This window comes from Gadus macrocephalus, chromosome 7 (genome assembly GCF_031168955.1).
Source record: "Gadus macrocephalus chromosome 7, ASM3116895v1".
Lineage (NCBI taxonomy): Eukaryota > Metazoa > Chordata > Actinopteri > Gadiformes > Gadidae > Gadus > Gadus macrocephalus.
Genome location: NC_082388.1, coordinates 7,218,805 through 7,236,848, shown reverse-complemented (window position 1 = coordinate 7,236,848; position 18,044 = coordinate 7,218,805). Strand labels below are relative to the sequence as shown.

General features: G+C 40.8%; 1 protein-coding gene across 1 annotated transcript; it reads right to left on the bottom strand.

Moving 5' to 3' along the window:
- Positions 1-363: 363 nt before the first annotated feature.
- On the bottom strand, positions 364-17,544 carry atg13 (ATG13 autophagy related 13 homolog (S. cerevisiae)). The gene is made up of 16 exons (XM_060055521.1): positions 17,337-17,544; positions 16,214-16,294; positions 14,105-14,185; positions 13,255-13,374; positions 12,383-12,429; positions 12,020-12,160; positions 11,372-11,412; positions 10,974-11,070; positions 9,083-9,187; positions 8,262-8,352; positions 6,760-6,866; positions 6,457-6,598; positions 5,442-5,516; positions 3,229-3,342; positions 2,751-2,879; positions 364-1,438 (listed from the first exon to the last, which is right to left on the bottom strand). The coding sequence occupies exons 2-16, from the start codon at positions 16,280-16,282 to the stop codon at positions 1,361-1,363; spliced, it is 1,437 nt and encodes a 478-aa protein (XP_059911504.1). The 5' UTR covers positions 16,283-16,294; positions 17,337-17,544; the 3' UTR covers positions 364-1,360.
- Between the last annotated feature and the right edge of the window lie 500 nt (positions 17,545-18,044).

Genomic DNA, 18,044 nt, shown 5'->3' with positions numbered 1-18,044 from the left:
GAAACACAGAGTGAAATAGTTTCATTATAAGCAGCAGTGTTACTGACTGGATAGGTTGTTGTAGGAGGTCTATGTATACTATGAGTAATTCCTTACAGAGCAACACAATCATATTACAATATAATGCAATAACTTATGACCGAAATTACTCTCTCGCCTTTAAAGTGGTCATATTTAGGAATAGTTAAAGGTATAAATAAAAGCATTATGGATAGGCCTATTTAAATATATTTATCACCGGAATCAGTATACTAATAGATCATTAAATTAAGTTAATAATTAAGTTAATTAATATTGATCATGAATATTTATCATGTATTAAATAATATCAAACACGCATCACCTCGACATACACACAAGATGTGATTTCATAAACTGCAGTTTATTAAAACAATATCAGCATAAGTGGAATTGTTTATTGACAAAAAAAGCTTTTTCTTTTGCACGTTAAGTTTATCGGAACAATGCAATCCTGTGATGTTGAGATGAAACATGTTCCCACTCCCTTGTGTAATCCAATAAATACATCCTAGTAAAAATGTGCTTTATATTTCATACAGTTGTAGGGATCGATTAGTAATAGATACAGAAAGGGCGTGGTTGCCTCGATGAATCCGATGTTACGATAAATAGTATTTCTATTTGATTGTATTTAACACGTCGACGTAAAGGCTCAGTTATGGTTCCCCGGCGACGCAACGCTGGGACCACACACACACTTCCACAGTCCTGAACCTGTTTCGGTTCTGCGTCGGGTTTTGGTGAGTGGACCAATCACAGCCCTTGCTGCTGCTTCGCTTCGACGCAAGGTTAAAATTTTTGGGAGGCGCACGTCCGGCCCTTGCTGTGGACACAAGGAAGGTCCGCAAGGACGTAAGTAATGGATCCATAAACCCCCCTTGTGTTGTGTCGACGTGGAACCATAACGGAGCCTTAAGTCCATCACAAAATAAAAGTACATGACACAATAACTCTTGCGATATAACATCTGCGAGTGTCTTGACAAAAGTTGATTTATTGAGAGGACAACATTTACAAACTAATTAGCAGCGTTATCTACAAACCTGTTGCATGCAGGATATGCTAACGAACATCGCTGATGAACTACCGTCGGTTTTGCCAGTGAATCATTGGTGCATGCATGTCGGTTGCTAAGCACGGATTTGCATAGCAACCGACAAAAGTCTTAGGTATTTACATTTGGGGGCTATGTGGTGTCGGAGAGGACAAAGCGTTTAAGGAGAAAGTGTCAGTAGGTGAGATTAGTGCATGGGTTTTCGATTTTGTACATTTAACGCAAGAAAAGCGTTAGTTCGCATTTCGTGTGTAAAGTCGTGTTTTCGTCGTCCAATGTCGGTTGCTACTGGAGCATGTCAACGAAAGCGTCGAATTCGTCGATGTTTTTCTCATACACTGCCAGCTTTTCGGGAAGGGAGTCCTAAGAAAAAAAATAGAAAGGACAGCTTTAGTCTTTATGATGTTGATGTTGTAGAATGTGGTTTTTGAAAGTAATTTGAGGAAATTGATGGGTTAGGATTTAACGAGAGAATTAAGCTAGACTTTGAACTAGAGCCGCCCACCATCTCTTCTCGAGCTACCTTCTATTGGAGAAACGTGTTGTCACTCAAAGTATGAAATCAATATGGAATAATAATTGCATAATAATTATTTCAATTTAATATTAAAATATAGAATTTGTTTCAGAAATAATATAATTTAGTTTACTTCACGGCAGGCTTTAAACCCCTCATCAGTTATTGATTATGGATTTTGACCATAATTGTAGCCAAAAATGTTCAAACAAACGCCAGGGTAAGAAGCTACACGATGCTCAGTGCTATTTTTAAGTGCACATTTTTGATGCAATTTCTAATCTTGAAAATGTTTCACCAAATTGAAAGTCAAACATTCTCTTATAGCTGGAAACGTTCTCTGCCATGTTCTTCGGCTTGGTCAGAACTAAATGAGTAAAGAACCAGAAATCAACAATACCACTTGTTCAGAGTTCACCTAGATTCTACATAGCCACCCTTTCCCATCCCCTACTTATTGTATGTTGTACATCCTGGCACTTAATGTACGCACTTATTCTATGTTTGGACGTCCTAACACTTAATGTACGCACTTATTCTATGTTTGGACGTCCTAACACTTAATGTACCCACTTATTGTATGTTGTAAGTCATGGCACTTAATGTACCCACTTATTGTATGTTGTACGTCATGGCACTAAATGTACCCACTTATTGTATGTTGTACGTCATGGCACTTAATGTACCCACTTATTGTATGTTGTACGTCATGAAACTTAATTCACTTATTGTAGGTCATACTTAGTTGTGTAGCGTCTTATCTGCGCTATCTCTGTCGTATAAAGGGAATGGGTTAACCTAGTGATTGTTATCGCTTGGCACTTGGTTATATGAACATCCTTACTGTGCCGACAGCGATATATTGTTGTTTCTCTTTCTTCTGACAAATGTACTTATTGTAAGTCGCTCTGGATAAAGTGTCTTCTAAACGCCCTGAATGTTAATGATAGTCTTTTGTGTGTTCAAACCACATCCAAACACAAACTTTGCTTACAGCATTGATAGCAATCAAATAAACTTGTCTCCGCTTTCATGACTTAACATTTAAATTAATCTTTGGGACGGTGCACCTTTGAGATTCGTTTACCATTAACTACAGATAGAAAAAGAAAATCTTTGCAGGCAATTTGCATGAGATATATATGTTAATGTCTATACCAGGTCGTCGGCCATGGACTGGGTGCTGATGTGCAGCGACAGACTGGCCAGCTGAGGAGGGTTCTGGAACTCTCTGTAGAAGGTGCCGAGGTCCATGGGCAGCAGGTCGTCTTTGGAGAAGGCCGGTTTCTACAGGGAGGTCGGGGAACGAGGACAAAGGAAATGTCGGTCACTGTTATGGTCACACTTGGATCGCTTCGTGGTAGTGTCTCCCACTGTAAAATACTTAGCCTTTACCTGTGTTTGAGTGACGTCACAAGTGGCCACGCCATGCAGCACACATTATTACACACACAATTATCACGGTCAATGCCATAACAATGTGTATAGATGTGTTGCATAGACGGTTTCTAGATAGTTGGCTAATTTGCAGCCCAAGTCCCGGGTCAGGCCTTTCCAAAATAGGATTAGATTCGGTGTCACTTAAAAAACCAACAACCTGTAAATCGTTACACCCAGGAGGTGACTTAAGACTCACAATGTCCACCATGACGAAGTCGTCTGTCGGCTGTGGGGTGGACTCGTCAGAGCTCTCGGAGTGCAGGGAGCCCTGCAGGGGGGAGGGACACAGGGGCGAGTCCGGAGGGTGGATCTGGGAACAGGAAGGAACGTTAGCGCTTACCCTGCGGTCACACTACCTCCGTCCGTCGGCGGATGGCCGAGGGCGTGACTGACGCGCGTGGGGGACGAGTCTTTGTAGACGCAGCCTGCAGCCGATCCAATCATCGCTTCCCACTTTTTCCTGCTTCTTCCTTCTTGTTGTTGTTGCAAAATGGATCCGGTAGTCGCCTGGAGTGTATTTGCATAACCGCGATCTGATTGGCCGACGGATCCGTCGCTGCCTGAAAAGTTGACCATTTCTCTACTTTTGACGCAGACCACGGAGCCAAAAGAACGGACCAAACCACAATGCGTTTCGAGAGCGCCCCATGCAAAGGCAATGAGATCCGTCGACGGACGCATTTAGTGTGAACGTAAGGCTACACATCAGGGGCCATACCCCAGAGGATGACAAACTGTGTTTCTCCCCCAAGCAGTCAGGCTCCTGGAGGAATCCTCCTCCCCAAAACCAACCCCATTCACGCTACAACAACAACACATTATTTAAATACTCATTTTTGCACTAGAATCAACCGTGGCTGGTACCACTACCGCTTCTTATTTTAACTTATTTTTACATGTTATAATTTTTAATACCACGCAGGGTGACAGGAAACTAATGTTGGGGAGATATAATTGGCCATAATTCAAATTCATAATTCTACATAACGCTCTGATCCACGGGTAAAGATCAGGTTACTGTAGCACAAGCGATTGTTAAATCCACAATTAGTACAAATTTGTAAGAATGCAACTTGGCAGTAAATATACTGCTCTAAAGTTACAGATCAACAAGGTGCACTCTTACATTGCCTACAACATTCTTATGCAATCTTGGTTTAAAGGCTATTTATTAGGGGTGTGCATCTCTCCTTTATATGACGATCCGATACGTATCTTGATACATGTGCTACTATACGATTCAGGGACGATACATTTTAATATGGAACGATTCGATGCGATTCGATTCAATGTTCTAACGATCCGGTGCGATTTGAGGAGATATTAATCAATCTGATAGATAGTTTATATTCTTTTAACGTTAACACATACATTTTCTATTCATTAAAATAAGCCTTCTATAAAAGAGACATCTATAAAAGAGACATATATATATGGCATAGGGACCATGGAATCATGGGTTTAAATATTTATTTCTTTATGGCATTGGGAAAAATGTATGAATTTAGAACTACATGTCTATTTATTTGTTCATTTATAGACTTGATCACTGTCTTACACAATTTAAAAAATAGCAAAGCTTTTGTCAATATCCCCCTCCTTCTTATAAGACCCAAAGGACTTCCACACGTTTGATTTCAGATTCGCTGGTGCACTGAAAATCATTTCACAGTTTTCGGACATATGGCTGTTATTCGCACACTCAAAACTCTGTTTGTTCCCTGCTCGCGAGACGCAGGGAACAACCGGAGACGCACACGCAAACACACACAAAACACACATGCGGATCTGCCCGCTTCCTTAAGTTCCCGTTTCCGGATCCGTATGGAAACGGGATGGGAAACGGGATGAAATGAGTTGACGGTCTGATATCAGGTTGAAGCTTCCCTCAACCGTTTCGCAACGTTTAAATCGGTGCATCAACAGATTCTGGGTCATTTTAAATCGATTCAGGGGCCCACATATCGATGTAGCTGCATCTGTGTTGATCCAACCGGATACCGATTCGTATCGGTGAATCGTTACACCCATGCTATTTATTGAATTTGAAGGGTGCTGAAAATGTTGTTGTTTTTTAGGAATGTAAGAATGAATGAATTATTTATTTTATATATATATATATATATATATATATATATATATATATATATATATATACACACACACACACACACACACACAATTTTTTCAAATTAAGATCATGAAGATTCAAATGTCGAAATTTGAGCAGGTGTGTTCGATTTGTAATGCATTTTCATGGTATGTCGTCAACCATGAAGCATTAACCCTAAAACCATGAAATAGATGCACCTATAAATATTTTTTTCTATGCCTCCTGAATAACACAGCTTTAATAAAGGGATTAAAAGTGACCTCTCTGTGGGTTTATGATCTGTGGTAAAAACGTACCATTTGGTCACCATCGTCTTTGTCCAAGCTTGGGGTTGCAAAAGCGGCAAAGGGAAGGTCCAAAGTCTTTGTGACCTGCAGACACAACGATAGAAATAGATGGGCGTCAGCACATTTATCACATGGTGGCAACGCTAAACTACGCAATTTAAAGATTTTTGTTTTTATTATACTAAGTGTAACGATATAAATAGTTTAAATGTAACATTAAACTATTGGTAAAGTGTTAAATTACTATTCTAGCTGGAAACTGCAGATTTTTTATGGAATATCCACATAGGTGTACAGAGGCCAGTTTCCAGACACCATCACACCTGTGTTCTAATGCTACATTGTTCAGATAATCGTGTTCGGAAAACATGAAATCGTCTTGGTGACCCCAAACTTTTGAATGGTAGTGTAATTGTATCCTGATTGGTTACAGCTGGGTGCTAACTAGTTCTAACTGGTGCTACAGTTTGTTTTGTTGACAAGCACTCCAGCTTTCCTTGTGGAAGTTAGACCGCTGACAAATTGCGCTAACCTGGGAGTTTGTTGTGTTGACAAAGGCTAACCAACAGAACTAACCTGTGGCTACATGTTCGCTGTGCTTTGTGTGTGTCTGTTTGTTTGTGTCTCTGTGTGCGTCTGTCTTTTTTCCTGTGTGTGTGTCTCTGTTAGTGTGTGTGTGTCTCTGTGTTTCCGTGTGTGTGTTAGTGTGTCTCTGTGTTTCCGTGTGTGTTTCCGTGTGTGTCTCTGTTAGTGTGTGTGTGTGTCTCTGTGTTTCCGTGTGTGTGACTCCGTGTGTGTGTCTCCGTGTGTGTGTCTCCGTGTGTGTGTCTCCATGTGTGTGTCTCCGTGTGTGTGTCTCCGTGTGTGTGTCTCCGTTTGTGTGTTTCCGTGTGTGACTCCGTGTGCGTGTTTCCGTGTGTGTGTTTCCGTGTCTGTCTCCGTGTGTGTCTCTGTGTGTCAGTCAGTCAGTCAGTCAGTCAGTCTGACTGTCTGACTGCCTGCCTGTCGACAAAACGGCACCAACCTGGGAGTTGGGTTTGTTGACAAACGCCCCGACCTTCCTGGTGAAGGTGGTCAGTGATTTGAGGGGGTCCGAAGAAGACGGGCTCCTCCGCCGATCCCCGGGGCCCTCCTGGCCCCCCCTCCCCGCGCCCAGGGGTGGGCCCCTGTCCAGCCGGGGGGACGAAGCACAACATGAGGGAGGGCAGAACCCATCACCAACCAGACCTGCTGCAGTACACTCATCCCAGGGCTAGTGCCATCAAAAATGTTTGATTGCGCAGTGCCCTGCAGGGGGGCGTTGCAGGGGGGCGTTGCCGGGGGTTACCTGCCACAGGGGGCGCAGGGCGCTTGCTCGCCTGCAGAGGGGTTCTCAGTGCCGTAAGTAGACTGGTTGTGAACCAGTGTGACGCCGATGTCTTTTCCAGCAGTCATCTTCAATAAAAGAGGTTTCATTTCATTTAGATTTTACATTACACAGTCAAAGTCAGCTTTATTGTCAATTCCCAAATATGTGCAAGACAAATAGAGGAATCGAAATTTCGTTTGTCTCTGACACACGGTGCAAATAGTAGAAAAGGATAAAATTAGGTCAAATAAAATAAAATAAGTAATCATTACATAAATAGGGCGTTAAGTGGACGCTTTTATCCAAAGCGACTTACTATAAGTACATTTGTCAAGAAAGAGGAACAACAGTACATTTCTGTACTGACAGTAAGGATGTTCATAGAACCAAGTGCCAAGCACTAACTATCACTAGGTTAACCCATTCCCCATGCGAAGATGCTACACAATGTACTAGTTTTAAGTACCTGGACATACAACACACAATAAGTGCATACAGGCCTTGACATTAAACTTATTAAGGCACTTGCCCAAAGGGGCCAGTGGCTGTTATGTTTTCTTGCCCAAATGGAAAATGTAGGCCTATTAAGATTTTTTTTCTTTTAAATTTGTTGAATTATAATAAATTTATTAAAATACAAAACATAACAATTATGGCTGCAAAGCTGTTTAACCAGCTAGCCCAACAGAAGGAGCACTAGGCCTTCAAAATAAATTAATATATTCATATAGGGCCTACTGCAGCAATCAGAATGACAACATTTATTTGTATTGATTTCTGGTGAATATTTCAAAATATGAATTGCATCCCGATTCGCTATAATGCAAAATTATCAGCAAATAATCACCGGCAGTAGGTAACAGCCCACCATTGGCAACTACTACGACAATCAGAATGACGGGAAAATGTATTTTTATCGATTTGTGTTGATTTCTTTCCAGAAACAATTCCACGTGAAGTCTGTGGGGTGTCATTTCTAGACAGTCCCCAAAACAGATAGCAGCCGGAACGTAGATTTAAGTGCTGTTCTCGCACAGATATCGATAGCAACATGTCGTCGTGATTTGTCGATACGGTGTCCTAACTGTCCTCTACATACTACACCCGTAATGTAGTGAAATTGTGATGATGAATCTGATTGAAGAGTAGTCAAAACCGCAATCGGTTAACTTTTACCCGCTGTCAAGGCGGACCCACGGACACTTCCGTTGCCTTTTTGTTTATTATTTTTATGATTCTTATTCTCCTGTTTCCCGAATACCGACGCTCAGCGCTGTAGAAAGTTCAGCTCCCGCGATATAGGAGGACGTTTATTTTGTAGTTATATTTAGTGTATTTTCAAAAAAGAAAATCACTTTCCCTGAGGGGGTTGTTTTTATGCAGAGCCCAGGGGAAGTCTGAACAAGGGAGTCCTGAGCTTTTCCTATCGGAATACATATAAACCGTGTGTGTGTGTGAGAGAGAGGCGTGACGGACCGCACCTGAGAGGGGGGGGAGGTGGAGAAGGAGGTGGTGCAGATCTCCTGGGAGTCATCGATCCCAGTGGTGGGGCCGTCCTCCAGACTGGGGGCTCTGGAGAGGGAGGGAGGGAGGGAGGGAGGGAAGGAGGGAGGGAGGGAGGGAAGGAAGGAAGGAAGAAAGAAAGAAAGAAAGAAAGAAAGAAAGAAAGAAAGAAAGAAAGAAAGAACGAAAGAACGAAAGAACGAAAGAACGAAAGAAAGAAAGAGAAAGAAAGAAAGAAAGAGAGAAAGAAAGAAAGAGAGAAAGAAAGAGAGAGAGAAAAGTAAGCAGAGTTATTCTACTATATTACATTTATTTATCGAATTTCCCGGGAGTTGAACATGTTAAGAACCCGTAGTTGAACAGCTTAATAACCCTTAGCAGCACATGTTATTAACCTGTAGTTGAAGGGATGCCCCACGAATGAAGTGCATGTTAATAACCTGTAGTTGAACATGTTAGTAACCTGTAGTTGTACATATTAGTAACCTTTTGTTGAACATGTTAGTAACCCGCAGTTGAACATGTTAGTAACCCGTAGTTGTACATGTTAGTGACCGTAGTTGTACATGTTAGAAACCGTAGTTGTAGATGTTAGTGACCGTAGTTGTACATGTAAATAACCGTAGTTGTACATTTTAATAACCGTAGTTGTACATGTTAGTGACCTATAGTTGTACATGTTAGTAACCCGTAGTTGTACATGTCAGTAACCATAGTTGTACATGTTAGTAACCGTAGTTGTACATGTTAGTAACCGTAGTTGTACATGTTAGTGACCGTAGTTGTACATGTTAGTGACCTGTAGTTGCAGGGGTGTCCCATGGTGGGCTGCTGGTTCCCGTACGGCTGGTCGAGGAAGTGGTCCACGATGATGCCCATGATGGGGGCCGACTGCTCAAACTGCCTGTGGAGCAAAAAGGTCATGTGATCAGTGACATCACAACACCTGCGTTCAGCTGTAGTGATGAGGAGGACGGGCAAGTTCTGGGTGGTTGATTGGTCAATGCACTTGTTCGGCCAAATTCTCATTGGTCGGACAATCGCTGGAGTAGCTTTCATAACGAATATCTTTTTCTCAATCCAATGTTTTCAGGGTTGCGAGGGACAAATGCAGTCGGAAGATTGTTATTTTTGGCTATACTGTTGGAATAACATTAATTATAAATAAAAATGATATTCGGGGCTTCGTAGTTTGGTTATAATAATCGTATGGTTAAATAGATAAGACATTAATTATAATGAGGTAAGTGGCTTTGGATAAAAACTTCTGCTAAATGCCCTCAATATAAATGTATATGTAGTTCGGTTTAGTGTTGAGTTACCAGAAGACTAAGAAAAATGTTACCTTTCAGACATGAGATTACACAACAACGATTCTACTGTAGTTTCTACACATCTTGGATTCTAATGTAGTTTTTACACTCCTTGGACTCTACTGTAGTTCTTACACACCATGGATCCTACTGGTCAGGGTTAAGGCTGAGTTATGGTTCCACGTTGACGCAAAGCAAGGGGGTCTACGGACCCATTACGTCCTTGTGGACCGTCCTTGGGTCCAACCCCAAGGGCCTAACGTGCGCCTCCCAAAAATTCGAACTTTGCCCTAACCCTAATCCTAACCCTAATCCTATCCCTAATCCTAACCCTAATCATAACCCTTGACCACAACAAGTGCTGTGATTGGTCCGCTCGCTGAACGCTGACGCAGAACCAAAACAGGATCAGGACTAGTGGTGCAACGGTTCACGGGTTACCGTGATCCGTACGGATCAACCCTCACGGTTCGGGACGCAAGTGATCCGCGGATCGTCTGATAAAAAAAAAAGTTGTGATCAGCGCATGTTTAAAGGACAATTCCAGTATTAACAACACCATCAAGTATCGTAGCGAAATACAGTTTTTGTTGTGTTTTATTTGGCGTTCCGTAAATCCCATTGAAACGGGAACCGGAACCGTGTTAATGTTTGGTTGTAGTCTTTTCGCTCGGTTCTCCGTATCAACAGTAGGGCTAGAACCGAGCGAAAAGACTACAACCAACCCCCCTTGCAACGAGCAATGTGTCTTCCAACCGAAATCAATGGATTTACAAAATGCCAAATAAAACACGACAGAAACTGTATTTCGCTACCATACATACAATTAAAGAAGATGAGGATGTCTACGTTGCCTTGGGAGAGTGTAGACTCTAAACTCTCCCCAGGCAATGCAGACATCCTGAATTGTAAATCCAGGGTTAGGGATTATTTACTATCCATGTTAAAAGGAATAATACCTCAGATTGCATTTTTTTTTAATATTGACTATGCTTAAAGGAAGCAGGATTATTACCTAATTTTTCCCTTCATTTTATTTTTACACATTTGAAGATTTTATTTAAAGTCACATTTGTCTTGTTATCTTTATTGTTGTTGTTGATCCGAAAATAATCCGACCCGTGACTCAAAAACCGTGTCACGATCCGAACCGTGAGTTTTGTGATCCGTTGCACCCCTAATCAGGACTGCGCCGAAGGGTCTGCGTGGTCATTGCGTTCTGTCGACGTGGAACCATGACGGAGCCTTTAGTGTAGCAGGGATGTGTTACCTATCAGACATGAGATCCAGACCGTGGACTCTACTGTAGTTCTACTGTAGCTCTTACAGACCTCGACCGTACTGTAGCTCTGGGGTGAGGGGACAGGGGTGCGTTACCTCTCAGACATGAAGGCCAGGTTGGTGCGGTAGGCACAGGACAGGGTGATGGTTCCCACCGGGGTGCCCACCACGCCCACACGTATCGTCTGGAAACCTACCGACACCAGGAACATCCATTCGGATTAACTTTTTTCTTTGATACTGTATTACAATTTTTTAATAATATAAATATTTAAAATACAAAAAGTGTGCTTCAATTTACTGCGCATTGCAGTGGGATTCTTTTGGACTGTATTACAATTTTAAGAAATATCCCCCAAAAAATTATATAGATATAATTTATTGGAATTCAATTAGAGAAAAAAAAAAAATAATGAATAAGAGATATATATATATATATATATATATATATATATATACACACAAAAAAAAAGTAGGTGAGTTAGAGCGGTTACCTTCTCCCAGCCCACTCAACTGCACCTCCCCGAAGTAGATCCTGGTCAAAGAGAGCACAGTGTAGACATTAAAGTGGGCCTTTCTGTTTGACAGAAAGAATTTCACTTCCCAGAGACGATAAAACTGTCTGGCCTGAGTGACCGTCCATGCCTGTAGACAGCTATAAGGTCACCAAGGTCAGGACAGAAAAAAATATAAATAATCGGCGGTTGAGAAAATATAGAGCTCACTATGCTAACTTTGTGATTGACGTGTGAGACTTCTGCTGGTGTGTCTGCGAGCCGCCCCCAAACAAAACTCAAACCTCACTATTTTACAAACTTGGCTACGACCCTGAATTGAACAAAGACGTGACCTTACATGCATAATATACATACATTTACATTAACATTTAGCGGACGCTTTAAACAAAAGTGACGTAAAATGGTTCATACACACATTGACAAACCGACGGCGGAGTCAACCCCGCAGGGCGACAGCCAGCTCGTCAGAAGCAGTCAGGGTAAGGTGCCTTGCTCAGGGACACCTCGGCACTCAGCTAGGAGGATGAGCCGGGGATCGAACTAGCAACCTTCCTGTTCAAGTCCCCCCCGCTCTACCTCCTAAACTAAGCCAACCCTGTTAGACCCCCACAGACATGACCGTACCTGTATAATATCACATAGTCATGGCCTTGTTTTCTGGAGAGCTTATAAGCTGGTGTGACTCTGGTGATGGCCAGCAGAGACTTCAGAAGAAGAGAGAGGCGGTTGTACACCGTGTAGGAAACTTTGATGTCCTTATCGCACCTGTGAAAAACAACAAGAGGGAAAACCGATGAATGCACGTGTCAAGCGTCTGCAATTTATGCCGGTGCATCTACGTCCTGGCACTTAATGTATGCACTTATTGTATGTTGTACATCCTGGCACTTAAAAATATTACTAACTCATCGTTTAGCTTCTTATCCTAGCTATCTTTGTTGTATAGGGTCTTTAAGTGAATTAATCAGAAATCTGGTGAAAATGTACTTCTCATTCATCTCAAGGCACCATGTCTCCAACTCCATAGATTCCCCCTAAGGAAGAGAAAGAGGAGGCATTACATCATTGATGGATTTACCCTGATAAAGAAGAAAGAAGTATGACATAGTGCTGCTCGATAAAATAAAATAAAAAAACATAATCCGGATTATTTTGGTCAATATAGAAATCACGATAATTCAAACGATTATTTTTTGAGTTGGAAAAATCTAATCATGTAACAAATCACTGCGATAAAAGAAAAAAATATATATTTAATCGCAGCTGTTGCAATTTGTAAAACTGTGTTTAATAACATCGCGGTGACGGTTTGATTAAATTAATCGTTCCGCCTTAGCAACGACTATATTATGTTGTCTTGTCATCCTGTACGCAGTCACACAATTTGAGAAAAGCATTCTATAGGAGCAGGTGAGGTGTCTAGTTCAGAGGCACATCAACACTCCAACCAGCAACCTTCCGGTTACAATCCTGATCAGTGTAGATTAATGATCAGATATTATCGGCCGTTATTTGCGTTTTTTACATGTATTGGCATTAGCCGATTTTTATTTATTTAAAATATTTTTCCTGCCATGATTTACAGACAGTTCAATAAATGTTCCTTTTTTTAATTGAGGCTTGTAACATTTGTTATCATCATTGTGTTATTTTTATGATGTAAATTGAGGGAGCAAAAGCAGTATCTACCCCAAATATCGGCTCAAGAAAAATGGCATTGGCATATCGGTCATCGGCTAAGGCTGATGAAAAAAAGATCGGTATCGGTCCTAAAAAATCCATATCCGTCGATCCCTAGTGTAGAATGCCTGTAAGATGAGGATTGACCGAAAAACAAACAGGTAGACCATAAAGTTTACCTCTGATGTCTTCAGGGAGATCTCCACACACATGGAACGCCCAATGCCGGGAAGTTGACCAGACAAAGCCTTTTTCGCTTCGTGAGAAACATCGAGGATGTCTTTGATGGCCAAGTTGAACTGAAACGAGAGAGAAATGAAAGCAGCAAACGTCAAAATTTTTTAAAATAAATCCATCCATTTCTTCACGATGAAATCAGGCAGGCTCACAGTCTATCCATTAATAAGTGGCCATCTATGATTTGAATCATGGCCGATTTTTAATTTTACTCATAATGTGAACACGGATATAAAAAGGCCTACAAACATCTCATACAATGCTTGTTCTCTTGTCTGTAAACCAGGTGGTCTGTCTCACCAACATTTACCATACGTTTTTTCAAACTCCACCTATCGATGGAAGTCAAAAAGGGGTGGATTACATCCTCGAATATAAACGCAGGGAATTATTTCGTTAAAAGCATTCTCCATTCCATTTCTTCTGAAAAATATACCTATTGTAAGATGCTTTGATAAAAGCGTCTGCTAATTGCCCTCAATGATTTAGTTCCCTGGATTGAGTGAGTTTTGAGCCTTTTGAAGAATTTCAGTTAAAAGCTGACATATTACACCACCCGATGTGAGTATAGTGCGCTGATAGATCAGTCTTCCAGCCTACCAAGTGGACTGAAGCAAACGTTGCTCATCTATCCGTCACACATCTAGGTGGACACACCCACTTGTGATGTCATAAGAGGTTGATTTCAAAACGGCTTGTAGCGTCTGATCCCACTCACACCTAGGGGTGTGATCTGGTGCTGTCTAAATGTCGGCGGTGATGGTGGAGTGAGAGGAGTGGTGGACGGGTTACCCAGTCTGACCCCGTCGGCGAGGAGGACGAGTGTGTGCAGATCTTCTCTCCGAGGCGCGCCTGGATGATCACTTGTACCGTCTGGCAGGGAGCGAAAAAGAAGACAAAAAGACACATTGATGCTGCCTTCACGTGCTCTGGAAAAGATGATCCTTTCCATTTGTGAACTGGAAACTACGAGTGCGTTGTGTTCAAGTGCTTTTGTTGTGGCAGTGAAATGAAACATGGCGGACCCAGAGATCCCGACCTGTTACCCGGGTGAAACAATTTTAGACTGCCTAATTCATCTGCTACAGCAAGAAGAGGATTTATCAAAACAAAAACGGTAAATAATATGCTGTATGTTTTATAGATTTTATTTTTTTTTGCGTTGCTCTCCACCATGTTGAAAAGGTCAAAGGTTATCTCATCTCGGCAGCTCGTGTATCAAAATATTCTACGAGCTCTCCAGTGGAAATTACGACGTGAGGGGGTATTCATGTGCAATTGCCACGTCGGCTTTTGGTATTTACCATAATTTCCATAGCACATAAAGGCACCATTAAACTAAATAAAAAAATAAATAATAAAAAATTCACAACCAGCTTCTGCCTTCCAGATCTTCTCAGGACTATTTAACACAAAAATGAACCTGGACACCTATAGGTCATTTGCTGTGTTTCATTTTAAAAGTCAAAGTAACAAAAGTAATAAAAGTAACAACAATGTTACTTTAATGTCTGATATATATTAAAACTTCGGCGGTTCAATTCTAATGTGTGTAGACTCATTACAACCACTCCTACATTTAATCTTAAACAATTCATGATCTAATGCCCCCTACAGTAGCATCATGCATTTTTTATTATCCAATGGCAGAGCACTATTAGCTAGCTACTAGCTGTCTGTATTTTCCGTCAATCTTTCTCAAGTTACAATAATTACAATGTTACAATTGAGGCAGGGTGCAGTAGGGGCTACCTATTTTCCTCCTCACCATCTACAAAGCCCTAAACAACCTTGCACCCTCGTACATAACAGATCTCCTCCATCGCCACTCCCCCACTCGCCGCCTACACTCCGCTGATGCCAACCTTCTCACCTCCATCACCAAAACCAAGTATCACACCCAGGGGGACAGAGCCTTCGCCATCGCCGCCCCTACCCTCTGGAACTCCCTCCCTCTGGCCATCCGAATCTCCGATACACTCCTTTCATTCAAGAGTCAGCTTAAAACCTATCTCTTCAGGACCACCTACAGCATCTGACAAATCATCCTTTTGTTTGAGTGTCTGTATTGTCTGTATGTATTCCTTTTGTAAAGCGTCTTTGATTATTTAGAAAAGCGCTTTAAAAAACGATCTATTATTATTATTTGTTTAATTTGGCATGACTGATGCAGGGGCACTAGTAATACTGCGGCAGCTCTTTGTAAATCCTTGGTACATGCAGGAGAAACACTGCTAGCTAGGCCTACTTCAAGCACTCAAGGTTTGTCTCCATCTGTGTATCTAAAGGCCTGTCTATGTATCTAAAGTCATATCTATGTTTCTAATGGTCTACCTATGTATCTAAAGGTCTGTCTTTTTATCTAAACGGTATATGCATGTATTTAAAAGGGTACATGTATCACGGTTAAATTTTTACCGGTGCTCTTTTAAAGGTTGTGTCAGCGATGTTGGGTGACGTCACTTCTGTTGGTATTTGCAGCGAGATCCCAAACAAACAGAGCCAGCTCACCCGTCCCTTCTGTGTTCCTTACAGTAAAAACTATCATGAAGGCAGCGCAAAACCCCACAACACGGCCACCCCTGGTCGGTGATTCGTTGGAATACTATTTATTTTGGGTTATTTTGGTTTTGAGTGGTTGGTAGTACCATTTGTTTTTGTGTGCGATCTCGGAGCATAGACTGCCTACAGAGACGCGTTTTTTTGACGGCCTGCTTATGGGACGGGCGGCTAGCGGATCGTGAGGAAAGATCAGATGAATTTGATTATTTATGTTTCGGTCTAGAATCGCTGATACAACCTTTAAGTGTAAGGCTCTGATATGACGACGGGTAACGTAAAAGGGTCTTCAACTCTAGCCAGGGGTCTACAACTGTGCGAAGTGGAGAGCAGGGATCTTACCTTTAAAGCAAAGAACTTGATGAACTTGTCCAAGTCCCTTTGATCCTGGGAGCTCAAGTCACTGTCCATTATGACAAAAAACTGTAAAAAGACCATAGATTAATATATGAAAAAATAAAAGGTTTCTAAAAAAGGTTTATCTAAGGTATATGTATCTAAGGTTGTATGTCTAAGCAGTAAGGTCAGCAAGGTCTATCTCTGTATCTTAAGGTCTATCTATGTATCTTAAGGTACATCTATGCATCTTAAGATATATCTATGCATATAAAAGGTATATCAATGCATATAAAAAGGTATATCTATGTCTCTTAATGTATATTTATTCATATAATGTCTTTCTAATCTAAATCTCTATCTATGTATAGGTAGACCTTTAGATACATTGTTAGACCTTTAGAGACATAGATATACCTTTAGAGACATATATACTTTTAGAGACAATAGATAAACCTTTAGATACATAGATATGCCTGAATGAATATAAATAGATAGGCGTTTAGATATATATACCTTTATATACATAGATAGAGCTTTAGAGACATTGATAAACTTTAGCTACATAGACACTAGACAGACCTTTATATACATAGATAGACCTTTGGATAAATATATATAACTTTAGATACATAGGTAGAGCTTTATGTACATAGATTGACATTTAGATACATAGAAATACCTTTCGATACATAGATTGACATGTAGATACATATATATACCTTCAGATGCATAGCTATACCTTTGGATACATATAAATACCATTAGATAAAAAGATATACCTTTATATACATAGATAAACCTTTAGATACATAGATATGCCTGAATATAAATAGATAGGCGTTAAGATATATAGATATACCTGTATATACATAGATAGACCTTTATATGCATAGATAGACCTTTGGATACATATATATAACCTTAGATACATAGGTAGAGCTTTATGTACATAAATAGACATTTAGATACAAAGCTAGACGTTTAGAAACATATATATAGCTTTAGATAAATAGATAGACCTATAGATACATATAAATATCATTAGATACATAGATATACCTTTAAATACATAGATACACCTTTATACAGGTGAGGCCCTCACCGTGGGTAAACAAACAGTACTTACTGTTCATCCCATCTATCCGTCTCCCCCAGTGATTCTCCAAGCGTCCCGGAAGAGACCGACTCACTGTTTCACGAACACGACCTCATGTAACAACTATATGAACAATCTATGTAACGTTTAACAGCACCTCAGAGCCCGACCTGTGCACAGAGCCCGTTTGTTTTTGTCTACGTGTTGTGATCACGTCAGGGCAGACGCGATCTTATTCTCCACCTTCCAGGATTGCTAATCCACCGACCACTGGGCCCACAGCGCCACCTGCCGCGCACGTCTGAGTACAGAGCGCAACAGTGAAACCTAAGGCTAAGTTCTGCGCGTGCGCATGCCAAAATTTGCTCAAAGTTCAATCATTTTGGCGATGTAAACGTTTGTTTCCCATGAAAATAAAGCTATGTTTTGAGTGAGTCAGAGAGTGAGTGATGTTACATTGCCTTTATTCAGCTGACGCATTTGTCTAAAGAGTCTTACAAAAAGAGCATTCCACAGTGAAGATATCACCAGTCTATAACCAGTACATACAATTAATTAGCAAACAGACTGCTTCTGCAATCTGAATCAGTATCAGAATAAAAATAAGTTTGAAATAACTAACTAACTAAAACAGTAATAAGTAATGAGTAATAATAAGCGACAAATTTATTTTATTTTATTCAAGTGATACATTATAGAAAGATTAGAGGATGTTTGAAATGTTTATACCAATACAAT